Source organism: Delphinus delphis, chromosome 10, assembly GCF_949987515.2.
Source record: "Delphinus delphis chromosome 10, mDelDel1.2, whole genome shotgun sequence".
Classification (NCBI taxonomy): domain Eukaryota; kingdom Metazoa; phylum Chordata; class Mammalia; order Artiodactyla; family Delphinidae; genus Delphinus; species Delphinus delphis.
The window spans coordinates 27,774,199-27,801,344 of record NC_082692.2 but is presented as its reverse complement, the minus strand read 5'-3'; the positions used below and the strand labels follow the sequence as shown (position 1 = coordinate 27,801,344).

The 27,146-nt window shown below is 39.3% G+C and overlaps 1 protein-coding gene and 1 non-coding gene across 2 annotated transcripts; both read right to left on the bottom strand.

Annotated features, from left to right (window-relative positions):
• Positions 1 to 649: 649 nt before the first annotated feature.
• LOC132433055 (U6 spliceosomal RNA) lies at positions 650 to 757 on the bottom strand. Its single transcript, XR_009521091.1, has one exon. It is a non-coding gene; the product is annotated as a U6 spliceosomal RNA (small nuclear RNA).
• A 2,025-nt stretch (positions 758 to 2,782) lies between these two features.
• RHAG (Rh associated glycoprotein) lies at positions 2,783 to 24,455 on the bottom strand. The gene is made up of 10 exons (XM_060021624.1): positions 24,293 to 24,455; positions 13,679 to 13,862; positions 12,984 to 13,134; positions 11,102 to 11,249; positions 10,746 to 10,912; positions 8,522 to 8,659; positions 7,854 to 7,975; positions 3,865 to 3,938; positions 3,581 to 3,654; positions 2,783 to 2,863 (listed from the first exon to the last, which is right to left on the bottom strand). The coding sequence occupies exons 1-10, from the start codon at positions 24,453 to 24,455 to the stop codon at positions 2,783 to 2,785; spliced, it is 1,302 nt and encodes a 433-aa protein (XP_059877607.1).
• Between the last annotated feature and the right edge of the window lie 2,691 nt (positions 24,456 to 27,146).

The following is a 27,146-nucleotide window of genomic DNA, read 5'->3' as shown; positions in this document are numbered from 1 at the left end:
TGTGCTGCTTCTTTCACCTGATTTTAATCTGTATCCTTTTGCTATTATAAACTGGAACTGCAGGCATAATAGCTTTTCTGTTTTATTTTGTTTGTTTGTTTTTGCGGTACGCGGGCCTCTCACTGTTGTGGCCTCTCCTGTTGCAGAGCACAGGCTCCAGGCGCGCAGGCTCAGTGGCCATGGCTCACGGGCCCAGCCGCTCCGCGGCATGTGGGATCTTCCCGGACCGGGGCACGAACCCGTGTCCCCTGCATCGGCAGGCGAACTCCCAACCACTGCGCCACCAGGGAAGCCTTGTATCTTTTTTTTTTAATGTAATTTTTTTTTTTTTTTTGGCCATGCCACAGGGCTTGTGGGATCTTAGTTCCCCAGCCAGGGATCGAACCCGTGCCCCCTGAAGCATTGGGAGCTCGAAGACTAAACCACAGGACCACTCGGGAAGTTCCATGCATCTTTTTTTTTTTTTTTTTTTTGTATTTCGGCTCTACCAGGTCTTAGTTGTAGCACGTGGGATCTTCATTGTGGCATGCAGGATCTTTAGTTGAGGCATGTGGGATCTAGTTCCCTGACCAGGGATCAAACCCGACCCCCTGCTTTAGGAGCACAGAGTCGTAGCCACTGGACCACCAGGGAAGTGCCCCCCCCTTTATAAAATAGGGAATGCTTCATGAATTTGAGTGTCATCCTTGTGCAGGGGCCATTGCTACTCTTCACTATATCATTCCAATTTTAGTATACATGCTGCCCAGTCGAGCATTCAAGTAGCCACTTTAGAATAAATGTTTGTTTTTTTTGTTTGTTTGGGTTTTTTTGCGGTACGTGGGCCTCTCACTGTTGTGGCCTCTCCCGTTGCGGAGCACAGGCTCCAGACGCGCAGGCTCAGCGGCCATGGCTCACGGGCCCAGCCGCTCCGCGGCATGTGGGATCTTCCCGGACCGGGGCACGAACCCGTGTCCCCTGCATCGGCAGGCGGACTCTCAACCACTGCGCCACCGGGGAAGCCCTAGAATAAATGTGGTTTTTTTGAAACCTATTGACCTGCATATCCAAATGAACTCTCTGGAGACCCTCTTAATGTCGCCTTATGATCAGAGGAACGAGGAGGACTTGGGACATCCTGGTGTCGAAACTGATTCTTTGTGATGATCATCAAGAGTGGGGACAGTGGACTTTTATAGGTGAGCTTTTTCAAAAAGCCCATTTGAAAGAGAAACTGATGCAGGTTTGAAAGAATTCACCTATTTATCTAGTAAAATATTTAGGATCTACAAATAAATTACACTATTTTCCCAGAGCAATAACATATTAATTAATTATTATAATTTTTCAGTTCTAGCATCTAGAAACTGAAGTCCTGTTAATTATGTCAGGGCCTCACTGATACTTAAGCGCATCCTGGCAAGAGACCAGGACTCCAGAGATAGAAGAAAAATCTTCAGCGTTAACAGAGAGAAAAAAATTTTATGTTATTTCCCTAGAAATGGTTTTATATGACTATGTCAGTTACCTTTTTCTAAAACTGAGTTCTTCAAAACGTACCCTATAACATGAGACATTAACTTGATTTTTTTGGTAGTGAATACATAGTAACAACTTATTTGAACTGAGTATGAACTAAGTATGAGGAATGTGTGTGTATGTGTGTGTAATGTGTGTGTTTGTTACTAAAATGAATTCTAACCACCAAAGAAAAAAGACAAATACTTTATTGTATAATAAGATTTAATCCACTGAAATTTTATACAAAACAGACATTGGTCAGATAGCATTTGAGCTCTTATTGCAAATAGTAAACATGCAAAGGAAGTTAAGCATAAGAATATTCAAACTGTGAATGAAACATGTCGCCTGCCATATCAGTAAACAAAGGATGTTGCAGCCATTAGCCACTACCTCCTTTCTTGAGGGTGAGCCCTGAAGGAGCTCAGGATGCAAACAGGAGGATGCCCACAGGCTACTGGCCCCAGATAGCTGAGGTGCGCAGCCCAGACTCTTGCATCTTCCCGTACATAGAAAAGTGCCAAGTTCATTAACTTGAGATGTCTGGTTGTCTTTAATTAACAGTAGTCTTTTGATGTTCTGACTACTTGGTCTTTGTTGCAAAACTCCTGTATCTCCTGGTTCCTCCCTTACCTCTTCCGAGCAGTCCCTCAGAACTCTCTGAGAGGCTGTCTCCCGGGCTTATGTCCTCAGAAAGTCTACCAAATAGAACACGATTCTCAACTTTTAGGTTGTGCATTTTTTTTTAGCTGACAAAACAAAGACATAACATTACTAACTAGACCATTTTTAGAATCAAGAGAGCTCAGTCAAAAAACAATCATATTACTGCTTTACATACATACGTTTCTTTCTTATTTCTTATATAGATTTCTTACATAAATTATTGTTTCATTGGCTTCGGTTTTATAATCTTTGGGATTGAAGACATAGTACGTACATTAAGACATGATTAGAAAATGTTGGTTTCTTTGTAAATTTTCCTCTGTGGAAAAAAAAAAGATACAAGAAAATACATGGAATGTTCACCCTGTACCTACCCACTGGCAAGAGTAATCTGGGAGTCCTGAATAGAACCCATTTGACCATCTGTTGTATGTCACACTTCTTCAACTAAACGATCATTGATGCCAAGAGACAGCACCAGGTTATGTTAAAACATTTTCACACTGGACATTTGGGGCTCAGGATCTATCCATTCTGGTCCATATTCTCACTGGATGCTGCCATTTTATTTCAAGTCTAGGCAATGGGAAAAGAGGCGGAGGCACAGGAATGGTTTTTAGGCTTCAGGTTCTAACTGGTTGTGGTTGCCATGTTCATGGAAATGACTGAACACGTCCAGTTCTGTCCTCCTAGGGACCTTAAAAAAAAGAAAAGATTAGGGCACTTTTGATAGTTTCTTTCACTGGGCTTGTCAGAGGTTAGTATCAAAACAAAGATTTTCTGTAATTATTATTCAAGCTTAGAAAAAACTGGAAATAAAAATTGTTTGAGTTGGGAAAAAATAATAAAACAAAAATATTTATCCCGCCCACCCTGACTACATTCGCTTTCCCAAACCTGTTCTCTTTGAAAATCCCATGGAACACATCCAAATATCTGTCAGTCTTAAGCTTTGCAGGAAATAATTTGGGAGAAAATGTCAATGAAATAAAGAGGTAGAAACTGGAGGATGGAAAGAAGCTGATGTTTTGTTAGTCCTAGAACCTCTTGTGTACTCACTGAAATTCTTCAACCTTGTGTGCTCCACCTGGTTCGTCTACTTTTATATGTGGGGTAAAATCTCACACCACTGCCCAGGATTCTTATAGTTTTATGAGGAGCTTTTTTATTGCCCTCGGAGGAGTGAAAGGGCACTTGCCAACTAAAGTCTGTCTTTTCTTCATCTAGTTTCTGCTTTGGAAAATATCATAGCTTCTGATTTTATCTTTCTGGGCACATTTTCTCAATTTCTCTCTATAAATAGGGAGTTCAACCAATTTCATCATAGGGGTGCCACACAGACATCTAGACATGAGGTGAGCAAAACTTTCCCTAGTGTAGTCATCATGTACGTCCTTAGAACACTATATAGTACCTCCCAATAAACAGAATCATCGTAGCAGTCCTGGTCAGCTGGTTGTCCCCAGATAGGTATCTTTAGAATCAAACCTGTGAAAGTGGGGAGAAAATAAGTCATGTTATGATGCTGAAGAGGAAAATCAACTTGCAAAGTAATTAAAATACTGTTGTAAAGTCATCCCCTTGAGCTTACATGATTACTGTCAGAAGTTTAGAAAAATTTGAAATTTAACAATATTTATTATCATCTATTATGCTGAGAGCATGAGATATAAACATATGTTTACTTTTTATGCTCACCTGTGACTAGCCCTCCAACAAGTGCTGTTCCGATGGAAGAACCTAGCGCAGCTGCCTGCTTGGCCATGGCAGACCTAGGAGGCCAAAAACATTCCATTGTTTTTCCAAGCCAGCAAACAAAGCTCATCTCCTGAGGGCATGCATGCCTGCCCCTTCCAGGCCAGAGTGCATCATTACATACCAGCAAACAAACATTTGTTACAATTTTTCTTTTATCTCATATATTTATTTTCTTTGAAACTCTTGATCAATGTTCACAAATTCTTATAAGCACTTAAACAGGAACTACCTTTTTCTTCAGGAATGATGAAAAGATCTTCCTCAGATTCCATATATATGTGTTAGCACACGGTATTTGTTTTTCTCTTTCTGACTCACTTCACTCTGTATGACAGACTCTAGGTCCATCCACCTCACTACGAATAACTCGATTTCGTTTCTTTTTATGGCTGAGTAATATTCCATTGTACATATGTGCCACATCTTCTTTATCCATCCATCTGTCAATGGACACTTAGGTTGCTTCCATGTCCTGGCACTTGTAAGTAGTGCTGCAATGAGCATTGCAGTACATGACTCTTTTTGTTATGGTTTTCTCAGGGTATATGCCCAGTAGTGGGATTGCTGGGTCATATGATAGTTCTATTTTTAGTTTTTTAAGGAACCTCCATATTGTTCTCCATAGTGGCTGTAGAGAATGGACTTGAGGACACGGGGAGGGGGAAGGGTGAGCTGGGATGAAGTGAGAGAGTGGCATGGACATATATACACTAGCAAATGTAAAATAGATAGCTAGTGGGAAGCAGCCGCATAGCACAGGGAGATCAGCTCGGTGCTTTGTGACCACCTAGAGGGGTGGGATAGGGAGGGTGGGAGGGAGATGCAAGAGGGAGGGAATATGGGGATATATGTATACATATAGCTGATTCACTTTGTTATATAGCAGAAACTAACACAACAATGTAAAAGAATTATACTCCAATAAAGACTTTTAAAAAAAAAAAAGATCTTCCTTAGAGGGTTTAGTATTTTCTAAAAATACGGTACGAGGTTCTGATTCATTCAACAACTACTTATTGGGTACTTGCTTTGTGCCAGCTTCCCTTCTAGGCACTGAGGATGGAGCAATATACAAAACAAATGTGAGCAGCCATCTCTCCTTACTTCATCCCCCCAAAAACAATTGTGATGAAATTAAAAATCAGAAAAGCTAATTTTACCATGTATTGTAGGGACAACTCACTGAAAATATTAAAGTGCATCTATATCTTAGAAGTAGTTACCTTAAAATTTAATGAGTGAAAAATTCCTTATAATTTGGGGAATAGAAGAATGTGATAAAAAGCTATAGAAATGCATAAGGGTGTCAAATGAACTAGGAGTGTGGGAATCCCCTTAGCACAGTGCCTCACTCTTTAACAGGCAATTAACAAATAGTTGAGTTATTGCAGGAAAGCAAACCATTGAAGTAGGAGAATGTGTTGTTTCTTCCTCATCCTTCAGGGAAAAGAATGTACTTAACTCAGATTCCTTTTTTTCTCTTTATTTGAAGGGTTTATTACTTTTTTTCTACTAAAGAAAAAATTGTATGGGTAATATATGATCATTGTAAAAATTTCAAAACCACTAATTAAGAAAAGAAGGGAAAAAGTTTAATTTCCCTCCAATCTTATCAGTATAAACATGTAAAATATAAGCAAGTATTTTTATAAAAATGCAAGCATGTCATGATACTGATTTTCCCATTAAATCTTAATGTTTTTTCATGTCAGTAAATGTAGATCTGGATCATAATTTTAATTACTAGAGTATTACACTGTACAAATATACTGTAATTATAGTTCTATAGGTTGGGTATTTAGGTTGCTTCTGATGTTTCATATTTTTAAATATGCTGTGAGAATATATCCTCTTAGGAATATGCTTATGGACTTGTCCAATAATTTCCCTAAAATAAAACCTATCTAGAAATGGGATTATCAGTAAAGGTTTATATTCTTCTTAAGGGCTTTTCCAAATACGACCTTATACAATTTATATCCCCATTTTTCCACTTTAGCCACCATTCAATATTATAATTTATTAAATCTTTATCAATTTGATAACTGAAAAATGGATAACTTGTTTTAATTTGCATTGCTTTGATTACTAGCAAGGTTGAATATTTAATATGTATTTAACTCATCTGATTTTCTTCTATTGTAAGCTGCCTGTTAATTTTACCAGAATCTGCCAAGACCTTTTACAAGGTATTAAAAGATGTTTTTGATGCAAGTTATTCCATGATAAAATAGGCTTGGAAAACACAGAGTTAGACAAAATTAACAGCACTGTTAGAGTAAAGCTGCCATAACTTGAAAAAATGTCCCTTAAGTATATTAACTTCTCCTTGTTCTATGCTTACCAAGAAACCCGATTTGCATTTTAATATTCTGAATAGACACATGTGAGTAAATAGATTTGGCTCTTGTACAAATGTATTTTATCTGCTGTGTGAAATATGTGTGAATTTTACCCACACATGTGAATGGGCCTTCCAAGGCTTGCCCCCTTCAATGCCTCCTGAATAAATTAAGAAGTTGCTAAACCTGTATACCCAAGGATTGGACTCTTAACCATGAAACCTACCCCAAATCTGGCCACCCAGCAAGACCCAGCCTTTGAGAGCCAGACAGACTAGTTTTATTGCATCTATGGAATTGATCCAGGCATGATGCTCAAGAATTCCTCTATTTCTAATCCTGAGACACCTCTTAAGTGTGTGTACAGAACGTTTACACACTATAATACTTAGGAGTTGAACTCTTTAACTCAAACTTTTGTCACGCTTGATTTGCATTAAAATACATCAGTGTTTGGTCTCAACACTCTGTTGGGTCCTGGAAAGAACTAAAAGAAGATGTGATATTTCTGGGGTTGTCCTCCAAATTTACAAAAGTAGTAAAAAAAAAAACACAAGAAACAACAACAGAAGAAATGGGTCACCTATACACATGAAGAGGAAGCAAATTTTCTATTCAGTAGAAAATATGATGAAGCAAGTTTTTCAAATATTTATCATTACTGGTCTTAACATGGTAATATTTTAATCTGCTAAAATGGAAGAGAAACACTTTCTTTTCATATTATATAACTCCAGCCAGTGGTCTTGTTGAGACATCATCAAACACATTCACCTTTTCCTCATGTTTTCAATCAAAAATTGCGCATTTTTATTCCTCCTTCCTTACTCCCTGAGTGATCTGAACTCTACAATTTTCCTAGCTGTTTTGCATGGATGACATTCATTTCAAATTGTTCCAATCTTGTTGCATAAAATTACGACTCATGGCTTATGGCATCACTTCCATTCTCCTAAATTTGACTGATGGCTGTTCTTTCTCTGGCCACTTGGGGAAGAATCTAAGTCTGTTAGAGCCTAGAAGGGATTTCAGAGAATAAATAGTACAAGTCTCTCATTTTACAGATGAGAAAACTTAGAACCAGAAATGCTGAGTGACTTGTCAAAAGCCACTTAACTAGGTAGCAAAGTGGGAACCATATGCCAGTCTTTCTGATTCCCCAGATCCAAATGCTCTCCACATTATGTTAACTCATTCTTCTTTGTGTGGATTGGATGCAAAGGTTGCCAGTTCATCACATATGCCCCATATGCTTGATTTTGGTAGGACCAAGTAAAAGAGTAAGCCTACTGTAATCTGAATGTGATGATCAAATTGTCCTATCTGCAATGAGACAGTTGCCTATGATAGAGAAATTTAAATAAACACGTTAATTAAACAAAAATAAACATTAATAATGCTAGTTAAGAAACATCTTCCAATACAATTCTTTTATCTTGGTTGTGTCTCTTTGGCTTCAATAAGAACAGTACTTACGAACTGTGGTCTGGACTGCTAAAGAAAAAGCTCTCTCATCACTGGGTTTCTCTAAGAGTAAGAAAACAGCACTTGACCTTGGGGAACAGGAAAACCCATTCTTTCACTCACGTGTCAGCTGTCTCCAAGGCTATGAACACAATGCTGGCGAGGCCTCCTATCAAACCAGGTAAGGCATGTAGGTTATGGACCCCACACGTATCGTGGATCCTCAGTTTAGTAGTGAAAAATGGCTAAAATTGTAAAAAGAGGAAGCTTTATTATTTTGTTAAGTATAGAGAGCTGTGTGACTGAAGTCAATGACCATGCAGGAAAATTTTTATCTGCAAGCCAGTTCTCCATCTTTATCTGACACCTGCTTACATCAAAGAATCTGAATACACTGGTGGCAAAACTGCTCATTTCAGTCTTATGTAGATAGATTTGAAGGTGAGTGACTTTAACTCCTACTCATTCTTAACTACTGATGGTATCCTAAATCCCATGAATAGGGCTCAGAGTCCTTAATTATACAAAACAAACATCAACAACAACAAAACCTTTAATGGAACTGCCCTGAGGAAAGCAATACAAGTACGTTCAGTTCATACTGTTATAAGTAACTGATATAAAAAAAAGAAAGCAAGAAAGAGTAGAAACCACTGGAACACTGACATGTTGAATGACCCAAGGAGAGGTGCTTAGGAAAGGACTTTTCATAGCTTTTCTCTGCTGGTGGGATGTGAGAAGAAGATGGGGCAGATCCAAAGTTTGACTCAGAGTGTCTTGTTAATACTTACAGTCAGAAACTTGAACCCAAACACGCAGACCACTCCTGCAATGCTCCCAATGATCATAGCATAGTATGGGGTATTTGCCATGTCTGCAGTAGTGCCTATAGCCACTCCTCCAGCAAGGGTTGCATTCTGAATGTGAACCTGTGTAGGGCACAGAAATGTGAGTGAGGTGAGAGGAAGGAGGAGGAGTTCAGAAGGACTGTAGTAATCGTGGGTTCAGTGGATTCCATACACCACACATTCTTCAGTTGGGAGGGTTATGGATTCGTTCTTTTTTTTTTTTTTTTAATATTATTGGGGAATGGACTTTTTATTTATTTTTAAAATTTTTATTTATTTATTTGGTTGCACTCAGCCTTAGTTGCGGCAGGCAGCCTCCTTAGTTGTGACTCAAGGGCTCCTTAATTGTGGCATGTGAACTCTTAGTTGCGGCATGCATGTGGGATCTAGTTCTCTGACCAGGGATCGAAACCAGGCCCCCTGCACTGGGATCATGGCGGCTTAACCACTGTGCCACCAGGGAAGTCCCAGGATTCCTTTTTAAGAAGAAGGTTCTTTGTAATTTCAGAAGGCCTTTCTTCCCAGCAGTTGACACTTGGTATCCTTGTTGTAGGGTTCTTTGGTCATGCATGAGAGATCAGATTAGTAAGACCAGTGTGGAGAGGGATGTGAGGAAATCAAAAGAAGTTGTAGTAGGAGGGTGGAAATATACAGCAGTTATTCTGGCAGTGTTCTGCCTCTTTATGCAGCTTTGGAATGCATTTGTGGTTACCGTGAACTGAAAGAAGCCTGTGGCCACTGTGTGCTTTTGCAGAGTCCATGATATTCCAATAATCAAAGAGGGGATTTAGAGACATTGAAAAGTACACATTACACATCAAAGACAACAGCTTTTGCAAGTGTCACTCTTCTGAGAACATTTGAGGGTGGAGGAAAGAGTAACCAGTTTCCATTTACCAGAATTCCTCAGAAAAATCATATTCTGACAGTTCTGCCAGAGGAAGACAGGTTATCTGTGCTTTTGAAAGAGAACCACTGAGCTGTACATGTACGATTGCTTCTTTTTATTGTTTTCAGTTTTTTCTCATGAAACAATTTGTAGAGAACTGAAATACATGTCCTTAGCTATGCTTAGAAATATTTTAGTGGGACTTCCCTGGTGGTGCAGTGGTTAAGAATCCACCTGCCAATGCAGGGGACACAGGTTCAAGCCCTGATCTGGGAAGATCCCACATGCCGTGGAGCAACTAAGCCCGTGCGCCACAACTACTGAGCCTGTGCTCTAGAGCCTGTGAGCCCAACTACTGAGCCCGTGTGCTACGACTAGTGAAACGCCTCGAGCCCGTGCTCTGCAACAAGAGAAGCCACTGCAATGAGAAGTCCGTGCACTGCAATGAAGAGTAGCCCCCGCTCGAGGCAACTAGAGAAAGCCTGCACGCAGCAAAGAAGACCCAACGCAGCCAAAATAAATAAATTAATTTAAAAAAATTTAAAAAAAGAAAGTAATATTTTGGTACAATATCTTTTTTCTCCCTCAGCTCAGAAAGGAAGAGTGGCTGATCTGAAGATTATTCCTTCACTGATATTTCTTTAAGCTCTTAGTCAAGAAACTCAAAAGACTATCTTGGGGGAGATATAAAAAAAGTTTGATTTTGAAATAATTTTAGACATGTAGCAGTTACAAAAATATTGCAGAGGGTTTCCATATATACCACACCCAGTTTTCCCCAATGTTAACGTCTTACATCACTGTAGAACTAGGAAATTAGCATTGGTGTAATATTATTAAATACCTTTTTGAATTTCACCAGTATCCCCACTGATATCCCTTTTCTTTTCCAGAATCCTATTCAGGATCCCACATTACATTTAGTTGTTATTTCTTTGAGAGAAATATCTGCTGTTAGAAAATCAACTTGCATTCCCCCACTCTCTTTTTTTACTCTTGTAGAAATTCCTGTTTCTAAGAAAGATTTTCTAAGAACTTGGGGACAGTTAGCTCTATCATTAAAGAAATACGCTTCAGATCTTTCATTTTTGCATAATTATATTCCCTACTAGATTTGCCAGAGTACACATTTGAAGAATAAAGGAATGCTGTTTTCAGATTATTCTCCAAGGTCTGCAGTGTTGTGATTTGTTCGGGCAGCGCAGAAGTGAACTAGTCATCAGAGCAGCCATCAGGGTCGCTTAGCGAAAGTTCCATGGGAGTTAACATGGCACTTACCATATGGAGCTTGCCTCGGCTCTCAAGAAGGCTGGAGCATGCATAGGCTGTAACCACGCAGGCGGCAAGAGAGAAGTATGTGTTTACGATGGCCAGGTACTGGTTCTTTCCAGCATCAGCGATGGCTGAATTAAAGCTGGGCCAAAATACCCATAAAAAAAGAGTCCCTGTAGTAAATCACAAAAAGGGGTATTCGTTCTGAATATGGAAGGCAGTCCAGGGGAAGCCGTTTGCATTGGGCACGGACAAGATGTCTTTCCTTTTATGCTTTGTTATCTAAGAGTTAGGGGAAAATAGGGGTATTCCCTTGCGTCTGACCAAATAGACAAGAATCAGGCAAGTTCATCCCAACTCACCAATCATTGCAAACAAGTCCGAGTGGTACACAGACTCTTCATTGCGATGCCCTTCTTTCAGGCTTGATCGATACAAGATGCCTGCTACAGCCAAACCAAAGTAGGCCCCAAAGGCATGGATGGTCATTGATGCTCCAATATCAGAGGCCTGAGGGTGGCAAAACATTCATGTAAATAAAGGTGAAACTCACTACAGGAGGGAGGTCAATGAAAGAACTGCTTCATGGGTTAAAGAAAAAAAGATGAAGAGAGAGAAAAAATGTGTCAGAGAAAGGGAATAAAACAGGATCGGGAAAAACAAAAAAGTGCAAGCATTGGAGCCACACAGAACTGACTTTCAATCCTAGGTCAGGTACTTCTCTGATGTGACTTTAGTCAAATTACTCTACTTCTTTGAATCTCCAGTTCTGTAAAATGGGGAAATGTTACCCAGCTAATACAGTTTGTGGTAAGATTGAGCTGGGACCATGTTTTTCAACTGTTAGGTCCTTAGTGGGCACTCAATACATTTTAGGTTACTTTTCAAGGTTAGAGATATTCTCAGTGAAATATTATGCATTGCACTTGATACAAAACAAACATGATTTTTGCATTCGCTTGACATTGCAGTAAAAGCTCACTTCATTGTAACTCAAAGACTTGAAGTTTCAAGAAGCTTCACCCTGCAATGATGATATGAAAACCAGCTGAGGGACTTCCCTGGCGGTCCAGTGGTTAAGGCTCTGTGCTTCCACTGCAGGGGGCACGGGTTCGATCCCTGGTCTGGGAACTAAGATCCCACATGCTGCTCAGTGCCGCCACAAAAAAAAAAAAAGAAAAAAAAAACCAAAGAAAAAGAAAACGAGCTGAGGTCCAAGATTCATTTGAAGAAGCGCATTTTAGGTCCCTCTTTAGGACACAATGGATTTGATCCAGTTTTCTACATTTCTTGTCTCTAGATGGAAAGTTCAGTGTGCCAAACCCAAGGCATTGCTCTGTACTTATTAAAGTAGGAAAATGATACAAATTTATTAATTTATTTAAATTTTCATGCTTGATAAACTCCTATGTACCTTTCAGGTCCAGTTTAGCTGTCACTTCCTTACATAATTCTTCCTTGATTCCACAGTCTAAATTAGATCTTTTAGGTATACTCCTTCAGAGCCGCTCTATTTATTTTTTCAAAGCATGTGTTGCAATTTACAGTAATATTTTTGTGTATGTGTGCATGATTCTATAGGTAGATGGTTGAATGTATGATCATTTGTTGGGTGTCTGTCTCCCCCACTAGATTGTAAACCCTATGAAGACAGAGACCTTAACTATTTGTTTGTCACTGAATCACCAACACATGACACCTAGAAAGTTACCAAAAGTATTTGCTATTGAATTACATGTTCAATAGAGGCATAAATAAAATACTGGAGAGTGCCCAGAAATATTCTATTTATTTTCCTTGGGAGAATCAATGAGATTTTCACGGAGGAGAAGAAATTTCATCTAAGCTTTAATGAAAGGCTTTGAAAGAGCTATTCAATGAGTAGTTGAAATATAAATAGGAATTGATCATTGATAGAAAATGTATTTTAATAAAAAGAGTTGTAGAGCTAGAAAATTCTGGATTTGAATCCAGATTCAGGCAAGTAAGTCATTTAGCATCTGTGATCATCAGTTTTATTGTGTATAAATAGTAACATCATAATACATACTTTACACTGTTGTGGTGATACTGCAATTAAATAATGTTTATAAAACTCCTGGTTTACAGTAGGCACTCAAATGATGACTATGAGTACTATTTGCTATGGTATCACTGTCACCAAGGTTTGTCCCTGAATATAGTGGGCATCCAATACATGTGTTGTGATGTTCAAAGCTAGGTAAGTATCGATAGAACACTTACCCCAAATACCTCGACAACCAGATGTTCATTGACAGCAAAGACAGCAATTTCTAAAATTGTCATGGTCAGCATTTGGATTGGACTTGTTTTTCCCAGGACAGCTCCAAAAGAAATCAGAACTGCGGCTGTACTGAAGTCTGCATTTATCATGCTGAGGGAAGAAGAAAGAAGATATTGAAGAATAATGCACACCCTACATATATGAGTTGTAATGAACTATAGCATCACCCTGTCTAGAGTTCAAGGGCCCTCTCCCCACCTGTCCCCATCAGGTGCTTCTCCCAGGCCTACTTTTATCCTCTCCCACGTTCTTGCCCACCCCCGCCTCCAATTACCATACAATCTTTAGTTGCTCTCACATTTCCTTTAACCTCCCTGTTCTTTACCTCATTTAGGGTTTTACCTTAATAAGGTAAAGGAATAATAATTATTATTATTACCTTAATAAGGAAGGAATAATAATTTTATGGAAGGAGATTTCTCATACCCTTAAGGTCAAATCATAGTGGATATAGACATGAATGTATGGTCCAGTTCAGTTGAGCAAGGCATTGATTTAGGTCCTTGGATCTCAACGATCTTCTATCATGGAAAGGAAACAATTTGCAAGCTAGTTCAGAGGCTGACTGTCAAGAGACTAAGCAGAGAAACAATTGCTCTGAAAACACAATGGTTGGAAAATAAGGGGTGCTCACTTTTTTATTTCAATGTGGAATTTCTCTCCATGGCTCTGCAGGATCCCCTGTACAATAGTGCCCCACTGGAGGCCCAGAGCAGCAATGAGTAGGTTGATGCCCATACTGCTGAAGCCATATTTTCGCAAGAAGGTCATGAGGAAGCCAAACCCAGCGAATATCATAACATGCACATCTTGGAAGACTGCAAAAGAGCAGGGGGAAAAAAATCTGCATAAGGGGACCACTGAGAAAGTGTTACATCATAGCATATTCCATTTACTAAGTGCTACATCCTTTTCAGAAAACACTACAAAGGGAACGTTAACTGGGCTGCCAAAGGCTGGGTTCAAGTGCCAGCTTGGTTACTTACCAGCCAGGAGACCTTGGGCAAATTATTCAGTGTCTGAGCCTTTTCTTGGAAGACTATGCACTATCATACCAGTGTGTCTTTCATCCTCTCCCTGAAGAGTTTTCCATTACTTTCCACCTGAGGAAAACTTTGCAAAACATAGTGCAAGTATCACCCGCTCTTGCAGACTTCCCCAGTATTTCCAGCGAAAGTTAATATTTCCTCTTGTCTTTCCCAAACCTCAGCTTCAGCATTTGTCACATTGCATTACCATTTATTTAGCACGTATCACACTGTAATAGTTATTTGGTGAGGTGTCCATTGCCTGCACTAGATTGTGAGTTTCCCGATGGAAGGGATTAGGGCATACTCATCCTTTGCTCCCTTGAATCTGTCATAAAAGCGTGCATATAGGAAAAGAGGCAACATTGACTAAATGAATGAGCTGCTGTCTTTATCTATCAAATGTGTATAATAGGACCAGCCCTGGAAATCTTACTAGATCATTATTCAAGTCATATGGGATAATGTCTTTGTTAACACTTTCTAAGCCAACGGAAGGAAGGCTGTATCCTCTTGAGGAACAGATACTTGACTTGGTTCTGGAGATGTAGGCTGATATCCCCCAATTGTATCACGTGACTGTGAGACCTCGGGCAAGTCACTTATTCTCTGGGAGCTTCAGTGTTCTCATCTGCAATACTGCAAAAGCTATATTTCACATTTCCTGGGGCTGTAGGGAGTGCTGCCAGGTGACAGCTCTCCCTTCCCTCTGGGAAACACTCTTTTATACAGGTCACAGGCCTTCCCTCGGGAAGCCTGAGCCCAGTGACTGGTTCACATGTGCATCCCCTTGCCTCGGGAGAGGGCCACCTGAAGCTAGACAATCCCAGTCTCAGAGTTTCTAGTGGGGTCAGCTGAGGCTTCTCTCTCTGCGCAAACACTTCTGCTGCAGGTGTTGATCATAAGACACTCCCCAATAACGTTCTTTCAGGCTAATGTCGCTCTTAGAGTCTGTGACACCTTCCCTTTGGGCTCCCCTCGTCTCTGTAGAACTGTCCTGACTCTCTCCCCAACACAGCTTGCATACTACATTTTTTTCAAACTTTTCAGATTAAATCCGATCAACTAATCTGTGGCAGTGATCACAAACCCGGAAGTGGATGATGATGCTGTCTTTCCAAAGATTCCCAGTATTTGAAAAGGGCTGGTTGGAGCCGTGGGGACTTACCCTACCATCTTACTCTATGACAAATACCAGGACAGACAGAAGTTGGCATCATAGACTGAATTACGAGGTTCCTTTGGTGGTCTAGAAGCTAGTCTCACTTGTATATGAGTGCTGCAAATGTAATAAAGAGAATGAGAAAACCAGACCAAACTTGCTGATTCAGGTACACACAGTGTCATCATTGTTTCGACTCCATCCACGCAGTGAGCCTTTTGGTCATTTTATTTGTTGGTGCAACCTCCCAAGACAGTCAGTCTGAGGAGGGTGAAAACGGAAAAAGATTTCTGAAGATTCTCTCTCCTTAGCAGCTTTGAGGGAGGTCTCAGAGAGGAGACTGCTGCAGTCTTATTTTTTTTCCTAGTGCGATAATGCCTATTGGCAATAATCTGACTTATACCCGCATTCTGGATGCCCACCCTCATCTCATATCTTCCCAGAGAACTTCAGAATTGGGATTTTACCTGACCTGCCGATGGGCAACTGTCAACTAACATCAACCTATTTGATTTTGGAAATATAGGTGACCACATGCATTCATCTATTTTTACAGATTGTTTTACCACCATTTAAATTTTTTATGTAAACATTTGATTTAGATCATAGACTAAGTTGGAGTGGAGCTCAGAGAGTATGCGTTACTTACTGTTTATGATTTTCCTAGACCTTTCTGCAACTCAGTTTTCTCCTCTTTAAAGAACAGTTTGGATTAGATGAAGCCCAAAGTCTCTCCTAGCTCTATAAGTTGTTTCGTTTATTTTATTTTGTTTTTAGGTCAGGACTCTAAGATCCAGAGAAGTTAGGTGAGTTGTTTATAATCACAAAACTAAAATAAAAATAAGAACCCAGTCTTACTGTCTTCACTGTGTTGTTTTCTTTTTTTTTCATTATGCCAAGTTGTTTTTCTAAACATTCTTTTCTTTTTTCCGAGAGTACTCTCGTTCCTCCTGTCATCAGCTGATTTTAAAGTGTGCAGTAACCAACTAATTAAAAAATTGTTTTAACTAATTTTGTAATGTCTCACACTGGGAGTAATAATTATTCAGATTCTATTCCCCTCTTCCTTTGTTGGAAAACCAGACATTATATAGAGGGAGGAATTTCTTGTATTAACAGTGCTCCACTGTTTCCCACCCCTCCCCCAAATCTAATTCTTGTTACTGCTTTTCGCCACAAGGGGGCTTTAAGAACCTCATCTAAGAGAGCTTACAAAGTTGAGAAGGCTCTTGACAAATAATGATTCTGTATGAAAGGTATGGATAAAAAGGTTTATAAACAGGATTATGTATTGTCTTTCATCCTGCACTAGGAATTTTTTTTTGCGGGTGGGGACAAAGGAGAGGGTCATGAGTTTAGTTTTATGGTGCAAGACTCTGCCATTAAAGGAATTAAGTATCCTCTTCATAGAAGGAAAAAGGGATTTCTTTAGTGATTGGAACTTTTGTGAAGTCTTCTGATGGGTTTTAAAGACTGCCAAGACTTGTCTAAATCAGATATTCTCAGTAGCAGGCAATTTTAAAAAATTGAAGTATAGTTGATTTACAATACTGTGTTAGTTTCAGGTATAAGGCATAGTGATTTGCCTTTTTTAAAAAATTTTTTTCAGATTATGTTCCATTATAGGCTATTACAAGATACTGGGTAACACTCCCTGTGCTATATAGTAAATCCTTGTTGCTTATTTACTTTATGTATAGTAGTTTATATCTGTTAATCCCATACTCCTAATTTCTCCATCCCTGTTCCCTTTCCCCTTTGGTAACCATAAGTTTGTCTTCTATGTCTGTGAGTCTGTATCTGTTTTGTATATAGATTCATTTGTATTATTTTTTAGATTCCACGTGTAAGTGATATCTTATAGTATTTGTCTGTCTCTGTCAATTAGCAGGCAACGTTAGCCTCTAAAGTAAACTTGGCAACGTCTGGTATTTTTGTTCTATATTTTACTTCACATTTATCTTGGACTAGGGTATCTTTTAAGCCCCGATAACTCAATGTCTTTGAAATGCAACTGATGATTCCAACTCTCCCTCTCCTACCACCAACCAACAGAAAAATGAAACAGAACCTTCTTTCTCCTCTATTTCCTGTATACGCGTGCTGCCTAGAATGTCTGCCCCATCCCACCTCCAACACTTTTTCTTCTTTTGGCCACGCCACATGGCTTGTGGGATCTTACTTCCCTGACCAGGGATTGAACCCGGGGCCCTGGCAGTGAGAGTGCCAAGTCCTAACAACTGGACCGCCAGGGAATTCCCCTATACCCAACACTTCTTTACCTGGCATACGTCTAGATGACCCTCAAGCACCAGATGCTCTGCACAGTGTTGCCGGGCACAGCTGTAACATTGTGCACATCCCTCTGGTTTTATTTCATTTGTTTATGTGCTTGTCTGTGCCCATTTATCATCAATTTTTCTTTGTTTCAGCGTGTTATAATCTATTACCGTCATACCATTATTATTTTTAATGCTCTATTTATCCCCAATTTGGCTAGCTGGTGCTCTTTCAAGTAGGATCTTGTGTTCTCTTGGCACGCCCCCATTAGTCTTTATACACTTGGCTTACATTGAACTTGCTTTGCCCTGACCTGGAATGAGCCTCTGAGTGGAAAATGGTAGTTAGAAGGCAAGATATGGGTTCTATTTGTGCTCATTGCTTCCAGTCCTTTTAAGTAAACGAAATGAGTCAACTCAAAGGCAGCATACAGGAGGCTGGTATCTTATTGTTAGATTATAAAACACAGCATGTTAATTCAAGCATTGTATCACTTAGGATAGCAGCAAACAATTTCCTAGGAATCATTTACCCTGCACTTTTTGTAACCTTTTGCCTGTCACGTATATCTAGATTTGCTGAATCTTTTGTAATAAATGAACTGAATGAGGAATTCCCTGGTGGTCCAGTGGTTAGAACTCGGTGCTTTCACTGCCCTGGCCTGGGTTCAATCCCTGGTCAGGGAACTAAGATCCTGCAAGCCGTGCGGCGCAGCCAAAATAAATAAATAAATAAATAAATAAATGAACTGAATGATATCTGAATAAATATAGGAGCATATTCTTAAATTGAGATTTTAAAAATAAATCATCATACTAATCTGTTGCTGGTATTGAAATTCATAAAATAATTTCTAGTGCTGTGTACATTCGTTGCCAGTTTACCTATATCTTCAGTAATTCTTCAAGTGTGATCTGCAGACATCTTGGGCATCTTGGAAACACTTTCAGGGAATCTGAGGTTAAAATTATTTTTATGATAATTCTAATTCAGGATGTTATTTGACTTTTTCACTGTGTTGATATTTCCGCAGATGATGAAAAACAATGGTATAGAAAACTACTTGTACTTTAGCATGAATGAAAGCAGTGGTACCAAACTGAATTAGTAGTCTGGTATTCTTCCTGACCACACACTTGCAGTAAAAAAAGCCAGTTTTACTTACAAATTCCTTGATGAATCAGTAAAAACTATTAATTGTAACTATTAACCCTCTCATACATGTCTTTACACGTAAAGCACTACTGAAACATGATGGTTGTCTCAGAAAAGAAAAAGCACGTTTGTTATTGTTTGAGTTATGAACTGAGTGAGCAACTTTTCCACAGAACTCCATTTTTTTTTTTTTTGGAAAAAAGATTGATATAAACTATGGTTTTTCAAATGGGTATTAACTTTTTCTGAAAAATGAACGAAGTGATGTTATGATTTCAATGAAAAGAACTCACAGTATGCCAGTAATACATTTTGAGTTTTAAAAAAAAACCTTAGAATTCCACCAGAAACTAACACAACATTGTGAATCAACTATACTTGGTTAAATAAGAAGTAAATTTAAAAATTAGAAGTAAATTAAAAATTAGAATTTCAGAATATTTATGTCTGCCACTACAAGCTTGCCAGCTTTCTGAAACTTCTTGGGGTTTCTGGTGAGATTGTTGGTGATATTAACAAGTATCCTTTTTTGATATTATATAATGAACTATGTCAACATTTGGAGTATCTGCGTAACTGTGAATCAGTATTTTTCAAATGATCAGTGTAACAAGATCACACATGGGATCCACTCAAAGTTCAAGATAGACTAATGGGGGCTTCCCTGGTGGCACAGTGGTTGAGAGTCCGCCTGCCGATGCAGGGGACACGGGTTTGTGCCCCGGTCCGGGAGGATCCCACATGCCGCGCAGCGGCTGGGCCCGTGAGCCATGGCCGCTGAGCCTGCGCGTCTGCAGCCTGTGCTCTGCAACAGGAGAGGCCACAGCAGTGAGAGGCCCGCGTACCGCAAAAAAAAAAAAAAAAAAAAGATAGACTAATGGATTCTAATGTTTAACAGAGGACATAAAGTTCATTGATGTGGTTTTAATGTCCTGTAGGCATTAAAGACCTTGTGTTTGTAGAATCTCTAGTAACATGTTAACAGCCTTCAAGGAGCCTTCTCCTTAAACTTTTCTCTAGTCTTGCTATGTGTTAGCAAGGATTAGTTGACAGTCACAGCCAAACGTCATTCCTTTATCAAATTATTTGCCTCAACAAACTGGCCAACACTTTGCTGGGTGCCATGAAGGCCAAAAACCGTGGAGTGTATCTAGTTCCTCAGGTGAGTTTCTCTGGGGTCCGTCATGACATGCAATGTGATATTCAGGTGTGTTGCCCACTTCCGTAGTTGTGCCCTGGGATGGGAGCAGATGCCAGGATTGTGTGATATCACCCCTTTCTCTGCATTGCATAGTGAGGAATGCAAGAGAGGAGAGAGATGAATAAAATTATATCCTATTGAATTTATTTTAAATGTAAATTAAGGTCCTACTTTATTTATTTGTGAAAAATTCATAGCTTTCACCACACTGCAACTGAGAACTGGTGAAAGTCCCTGTGAGCTTCTTAGGCAGGAAATGCGCCTCTTCCGTGCTTGAACCCCTGAACTTGGCACCGTCCATGGTGCTGGGTAGGTGCCCCCAAATGTTTGTTGACCTGACTTGAACTTTGCTTCTTAGTGAGTGAATAGTTAATAATCTTCTCTCCAGTGACTTATGCTGTTGCATAAGTTTGATGTACATCAATTGTTTGAAATGTAGGAAAAAATATATAGGTATAATTAGTATAATTGTGTGGTTTCTAGGGCTGTTCTACCAAATATTTTAACCAGTGATAACAGAGCTGAACTGGAAGATTAGTACTAACCAGAATTTTAGATCTTGGGAGCCACCTTACAGAAGAGAGAACTTTTAATTGTGTATAGACTTGAGTTATGGGGAGCATTTTGAATGAGTGAAGACTGCCTTCCATGTAAAATTTCACCTTGTGTTCTGTGTAATGCCCTTCTTCTGGGCCCCCAGGGGCCTCTATTGCTTAAATTCTTCTTCCCTTATCCTGCCCCCTGCCTATGTCCTGGCTTCACTGCCCTTATAGTGAGGAAGATGTTGTGGTTTGTGTGTGTCTGTGTGTCTGTGTTGGCTGTTGATTGTTAATCATTATTATTACTGGCAACTGTGATTTGATGTTTCCTTAAAGAAGTGAAAAAGAATCCTGCCCTAGATATCATTTTTTGATCCCTTTCTTGTTTTCATGTTTGATACAGCTGATATAACAGAAAATCCTTTTAGCGATACTTTCAAGTTATAGCCAGAATTTGACCATTTCTCGGAACTTCCTCCATTATGACTCTGGTCCAGCCTACTTTCATATCTCTTCAGGATTACTAGATGGTTCTCGTAATATGACTTCCTAGTTGTTCCCTTGATCCCCTACAAACTCTTTTCTACGTAACATCCAGAAGAATGTCTTTAAAACTTAAATCATATCATACTCCTCCTGTCAAAGTCCTCCAATTGTTTATTGACTCAGAATAAAAACAGTTTGCTTACAACGGTCTACAAGGCTCTGTAGCACCCGAACTCTCACACTTCTGAGTTTGTTTTCCCTGCTTGCTCACTGCATATACTAAATACCCCAGGGCCTTTGCGCTTGCTGTTTCTTCCATATAAAATGTCCTTGTTCCGTTTCCATATAGCTTATTCTCTTGCCTCTTTTAGTTCTGTTTAATGTCACTTCGTATCAAAAAGACCTATCCAGACTCTACATTAACTGCCTTTCTCAATCAGATTTCTCATTTAAACCATGGAACAAGATAATGATTTAAGTAACTATTTTCTAGTTCTCTCAAAGATGGTACAGAATTGGTACCACTGTAGAAGCACAGAAGAGAAGTTAATTAATTGTATGCAGTGGATGCCTTGGGCTAGTAAGACTTAATTCATTCACATAACCCTGGTTGAGAAAGGCTGAAAGGATATCCCCCTGGCCCAGGTACATCTATTTTTTAAATATTGCTTTGTTTATTGCTGTGGCATTTTATTACCATGTGAGTGTGTGTGTGTTAGTGTATGGCTGTGTGCTGTGTGTATGTATAACATACAAGCAAATATATACATGTATATATTTGCTTGTATTATACACAGATATGCATATGTATATACACACATATGTACATATATGTACATATGTGTAAATTCTTTTCCCCTCCCAGCACAGTACATATGTGAATATGAATATATATATACATATTGAATATATATCTATTCATATATATATATATATGTGTTTGTGTGTGTGTGTGTGTGTGTGTGTGTGTGTGTGTGTATATGGTCTGGGTTTCCCCATTGGAATGTAAACTTTATAATGAAATAGAGTAGGACCCTACGGTCCTCCCCCAATCCATGTTCTCCACCTGCCTTTTGCCTGTGGAAAAACTTTAGCCAAAGAATAAGTTTAATAGAAGTGAGAAAATGCAGAAGCAAAGAATAGCAGTCCAAAAAGACTAAATAATAATAGTTTAATCATTAACCAAAGTCAAGGACCTTTAGTTCCTCCTCATGGGCTATAGATAATATCCTGAGCCACATGCTGTGAGCTGCCTTATAGACACTGAAACCCCGGCCAGGTGGAAGAAGTTAACTACATGATGAACAGACTGTAGCCATGACATAAGCTGTCACAATTCTGAGAATTGGCCTCAACGAAATGGGAACAAACCAACCCTGGAACTAAAGACTAACAGTACTTAAAACAATCAATATGACACTGATCAGACCACTGATGACCAATATCAAGAGGACTGTCAGAGCTGACTGTGCTCTTTCTGCATGTAGCCCCCTCCCTCCGTCTGTAAAAGCTCTTGCGCCCTGATTGTCGGGGGGCGGGGAGGAGTCGGCCTTTGGACAGGAGTCTGCCCTCCTCCTCAGCTGCAGCATCTATAATAAAGCAAACTTTCCTTTCCACCAAACTTGCTTCTTTATTGGCTTTTGAGCGGCGAGCAGCCAGACTCCACTTTCGGTAATAGCGAGGGCGTGGACTTTCCTTGTTTTGTTTGCTTTGCTTTATTTACTGCCTAGAGCCTAGGACCTCGAAGATTGCTTGACGAGAATTGGGAGCTAAATAGATATTTTCTTAATGCATCATAAAATGAATGGATTTCTATGTTCCTTGCAAGCAGAGTATAAAGGTTATATGATTGCTAGGCAATTGAAAAAAATGACCATGTTTAGTAACTCTTCTCTCCAACTTGGCTTTTATCTCAAATTCTGAATTGAAGTTTTACCTATGAGTGTTGACGCTGGCACTGAGAGAATTCAGCTTGAATTATGCAAATTACAGAGCTTTTGATCTCTTAAGATAACTTTATTTGAATAACACTAATCTTAGATTATGTTTTTGGCATTTTGTTTCTATGCCATACTGCAGCTCTTCGTTTACATTTGTACCGAACAGTGGAGTCTTACAATAACGACATCTTACTTGTTTCATCTTTGAGTGAGTTTGCGGTAGCACGTGCTTGGTGCATAGTAAAAATGTTTACTGGAGGAAGAAACAAAATGTACAAAAGCATACAGAGTTGAACAGAATTCTTTTCTGTTTTGGTGTTCTTGAACTTGCAAATTATAAAATTCTTTAATCAAGAACCCGTTTGGATATCTATGTAGTGTAAAGAGAACTAGATTTGGACCCTGAGTCTCTGACTTATGGTCCTAACTCTGCCCTTAACTTGCGAATGTGCATTTTGGCTGAGTCGCTTGGCAACTCTAGGTCACAGTTTCTACATGAGACTACTCCTCATTATATAAACTCCCTCAAAAATGTGTAGGAATGAGAGAACAAATGTCATATTTTCTTTAAAAAGCTTAGACATATGCTATAGAACTATAATAAATATCGCTACAAAAATAATTGAATAAATTAATAAAATTTAACACTTAATAAATAATAAATACTAAAATTATTTGTGCCTCACTGAATAAACAGTCTGTATAACAAGATTATATCACAACCTCCCTCCCTGGTTAACAAGGTGATGAATATGCCTGGCTCATAGTAAGCAGTCAGTAAATGGTAGTTATTATTTTTATACTAAGTATTTTATAGCCTGCCTGTCCAAACTTGAAACTATATCCGTTCTTTCCTCCAGTTGCCATTCCCAGGGAAGGGTCCTGCTTTTAAAATATCTCAGGTGTTCACACGTTTCTTCTCATCTCAGAGGAACAAACAGTCTTCCTTTCAGAATATTATAAAGCCTTGAGTACATCATTTACATCCTATATCATCCTTAATACCCCTTCTTATACCTTAAGGCCCTTACATGAATTCCTTCTCAATATTCCATTTTGTTTCTACTCTTTCTCCTCCAAAGTTAACTTTGAGTCTTTTTTTTGGGGGGGGGGATATTTTTATACCTTGCAGAACTAGTGATGAAGGGAAAAATAAGGTCATTTAGCAGCATGTAGGAAACACAAAACATTGATCAATTATTTACATTTTCAGCTTCTTGTTCTGATATTTTAATAAACACAGATTCTATCCAAACACATTAACTACAGAGACCAGATGCCCCAGCATAAACTTATAATAACCTTAGCACTCAGAACTATCACATAATTCTGTAAAGAGCTCCCATGTAGAGTGCTAGGGGTTACGGTATTCACAGACCTCACATTCTGAGAACCCAAAATGGGTCCACATTCTGAGAACCCAAAAATGTACAATAAGAAGCAGATTGCTTACTCACAAGGATACAGGTCAAGGTATCTGTCCACATCCACGGTAGGTGACTTGGTGCTGTTGGGCTGCTGGGAAACGTTCTGATCCGTTTCATACTGAACAAATAATCCAAATAAAACAATCATGGCAACTTCCAGGCCAATGGCCATGAGAGGGAACGTGAACCTCATGTTTGTGGCAAAGGACAGAGGCACACTGAGGGCTTCGCGGTCTGTGGGAGGTTGATAAGGACAGAAGTGCTGCTCTGTGTGTAGAATTAGGCTGCGTGCTCAAGGCACTCCAGTGACATTGCAAGAAAAAAAATGGGCAAGACTAGTGAAAACGCCCCATCCACTGGAGTGAATTATGCTCTGTAATCAAACTGTTGTAAATGCTGGTTTGAAGAAAATACAATATAGATTGAAAGAAGCCAGCTGATGGAAATGATCTATTGCACACAAGTGTCTAGACTCTTTTTCCTCTTTTTATTACATTTTTAAATTAAAAAATTTTTTAATTAATTAAAAAAAATTTTATTGGAATATAGTTGATTTGCAATGTTGTGCTGTACAACAAAGTGAATCAGTTATACATATATCCACTCTTTTTAAGATTCTAGTCCTGTGTAGGTCATCACAGAGTACTGAGTAGAGTTCCCTGTGCTATACAGTATGTTCTTATTAGTTATCTATTTTATATATAGTAGTGTGTATATGTCAATCCCAATCTCCCAATTTATCCCTCCCCCAACTTTTCCCCTTGGTAACCGTAAGTTTGTTTTCTACATCTGTGACTCTATTTCAGTTTTGTAAATAGGTTCATTTGTACCATTTTTTAGATTCCACATATAAGTGATATCATATGATACCTGTATTTCTCTGTCTGACTTACTTCGCTCAGTATGACAATCTCTAGGTCCGTCCATGTTGCTGCAAGTGGCATTATTTCTAGTGTCTAGTCTCTAATGTAACTTTAATTCAGCAGAAACTTGGTGCTAATTGTATGACAGGCACTGAGCTGGGCCCTCTAGGAGACACAAAAGTAAGCAAAGTATAGAAGGGGTCTATTAACTTCCTTGAGGAAGTTAATCTAGTTGGGAAGACAGGAATGTAAGCAAGTGATCGTATAAAAACAGATAAGTAATGTAAGTGTTCGTAAAAGTATTGGGGAACACAAATAAGGCAGCAATTCATTTTGTCTTGGCCCAAGAACACTACCAGCACATGAAATGCTATGGATGGAGGCATTAAAAAAATAAATAGGCTTCACCAGTAAAACAGAAAGAGGGACTAGCATAAGGCTTGGAAGCACACGGCATATTTGAGGAATAGCAATTCGTTAAGTAAAGCTGGGAGAAATGGGGAGGGACCAAGTGTGGGGTATCTGGTGATAAAGCTGTAATGGTAGCTGGGCTGGATTATAAAGGGTCTTGCATTCAGTATTAAGAATGCTGCATATATACAATGGAATATTACTCAGCCATAAAAAAGAACAAAATAATGCCATTTGCAGTGACACGGAAGGACCTAGAGATTATCGTGCTGAGTGAAAGACAGCACCACAGGAGTGGATTCAGATGGTTAACTTCGGGGACACACATGTACGTCCTCCACTGTGGTTTCGGTTTTGCAGTGGCCCAAAGGGTGCTCGTGATAATTCCAACAGATCATAAAGGCAAAGTACTAATGCTGATAAACTCTACACAAGGTTGTAGAAAACCAAGTAACAGGGAATTCCCTGGCGGTCCAGTGGTTAGGACTCTGAGCTTCCACTGCAGGGGGCCTGAATTCCAAGTTTGATCCTTGGTCGGGGAACTACGATCCCATATGTATCTAGTGAAGAAAAGGTTTTTCCTGTCCCCAAAAAGGCTCTTTCCACCTCTCAGGGCTCTAGCTGGGGGGCCCTGTGTTTCCTCATCATCCTACATGGCTGTGGAATTATTTCCCAGAATATTACCACCGAGCTGGGTTACAGGACCAGAGTGAGCTCCAGCACACCCAAAGCAGCTGTCTGAGGTGTAGGCCCTTGTCTTAAGCCAAGGGTTCTTAACATTTCTGTGCTATGGACACTTTGGCAGTTTGTTGAAGCCTCTGAATTCCTTCTTGAAATATTTCTTAAATGTACAAAATAACATGCATAGAATTATCAAGTTAACCAGTTGCATTGAAATTCATTGATCAAAATATAATAAAATCCAAAAGTCTGATGTAGATGCGTCTTCATAATATAGAAAATAACAAGATCTAGTGGCATTTCTAATAACTAGTATAACTTCAAAGTAGGAGTATGAGTATAAACAATTTTTACTCATTATTTTAAGATATTTGGAACAAGAATAATATGAGAGAAAATTATTTGGGATTTCTATTGGTGACAAAGTCATAAAACTACTAATGGAAATACTGAATTTCAATTAAATGCACTTTTTTTCCTACTCAAGTATATGGACCACCTGAACTCTATCCATGGAACCCTGGTTAAAAATGTCTGTTTTGGGGACTTCCCTGGTGGCACAGTGGTTAAGAATCCGCCTGCCAATGCAGGAGGGCATGGGTTTGAGCCCTGGTCTGGGAAGATCCCACATGCCACAAAGCAACTAAGCTCGTGCATCACAACTACTGAGCCTGCACTCTAGAGCCCGCGAGCCACAACTACTGAGCCCACGTGCCGCAACTACTGAAGCCCGCACCTAGAGCCCATGCTCCACAACAAGAGAAGCCACCGCAATGAGAAGCCTGCACACCACAACTAGAGAAAGCCCGCGCCACAACAAAGACCCAAAGCAGCCAAAAAAAAAAAGTCTGTTTTAAATATGGCCTTACTTCCCCTTTGTTTCAATGTAATTTTACCTCAGGAATCTCCTCATCATTTCTTGTCCTTGG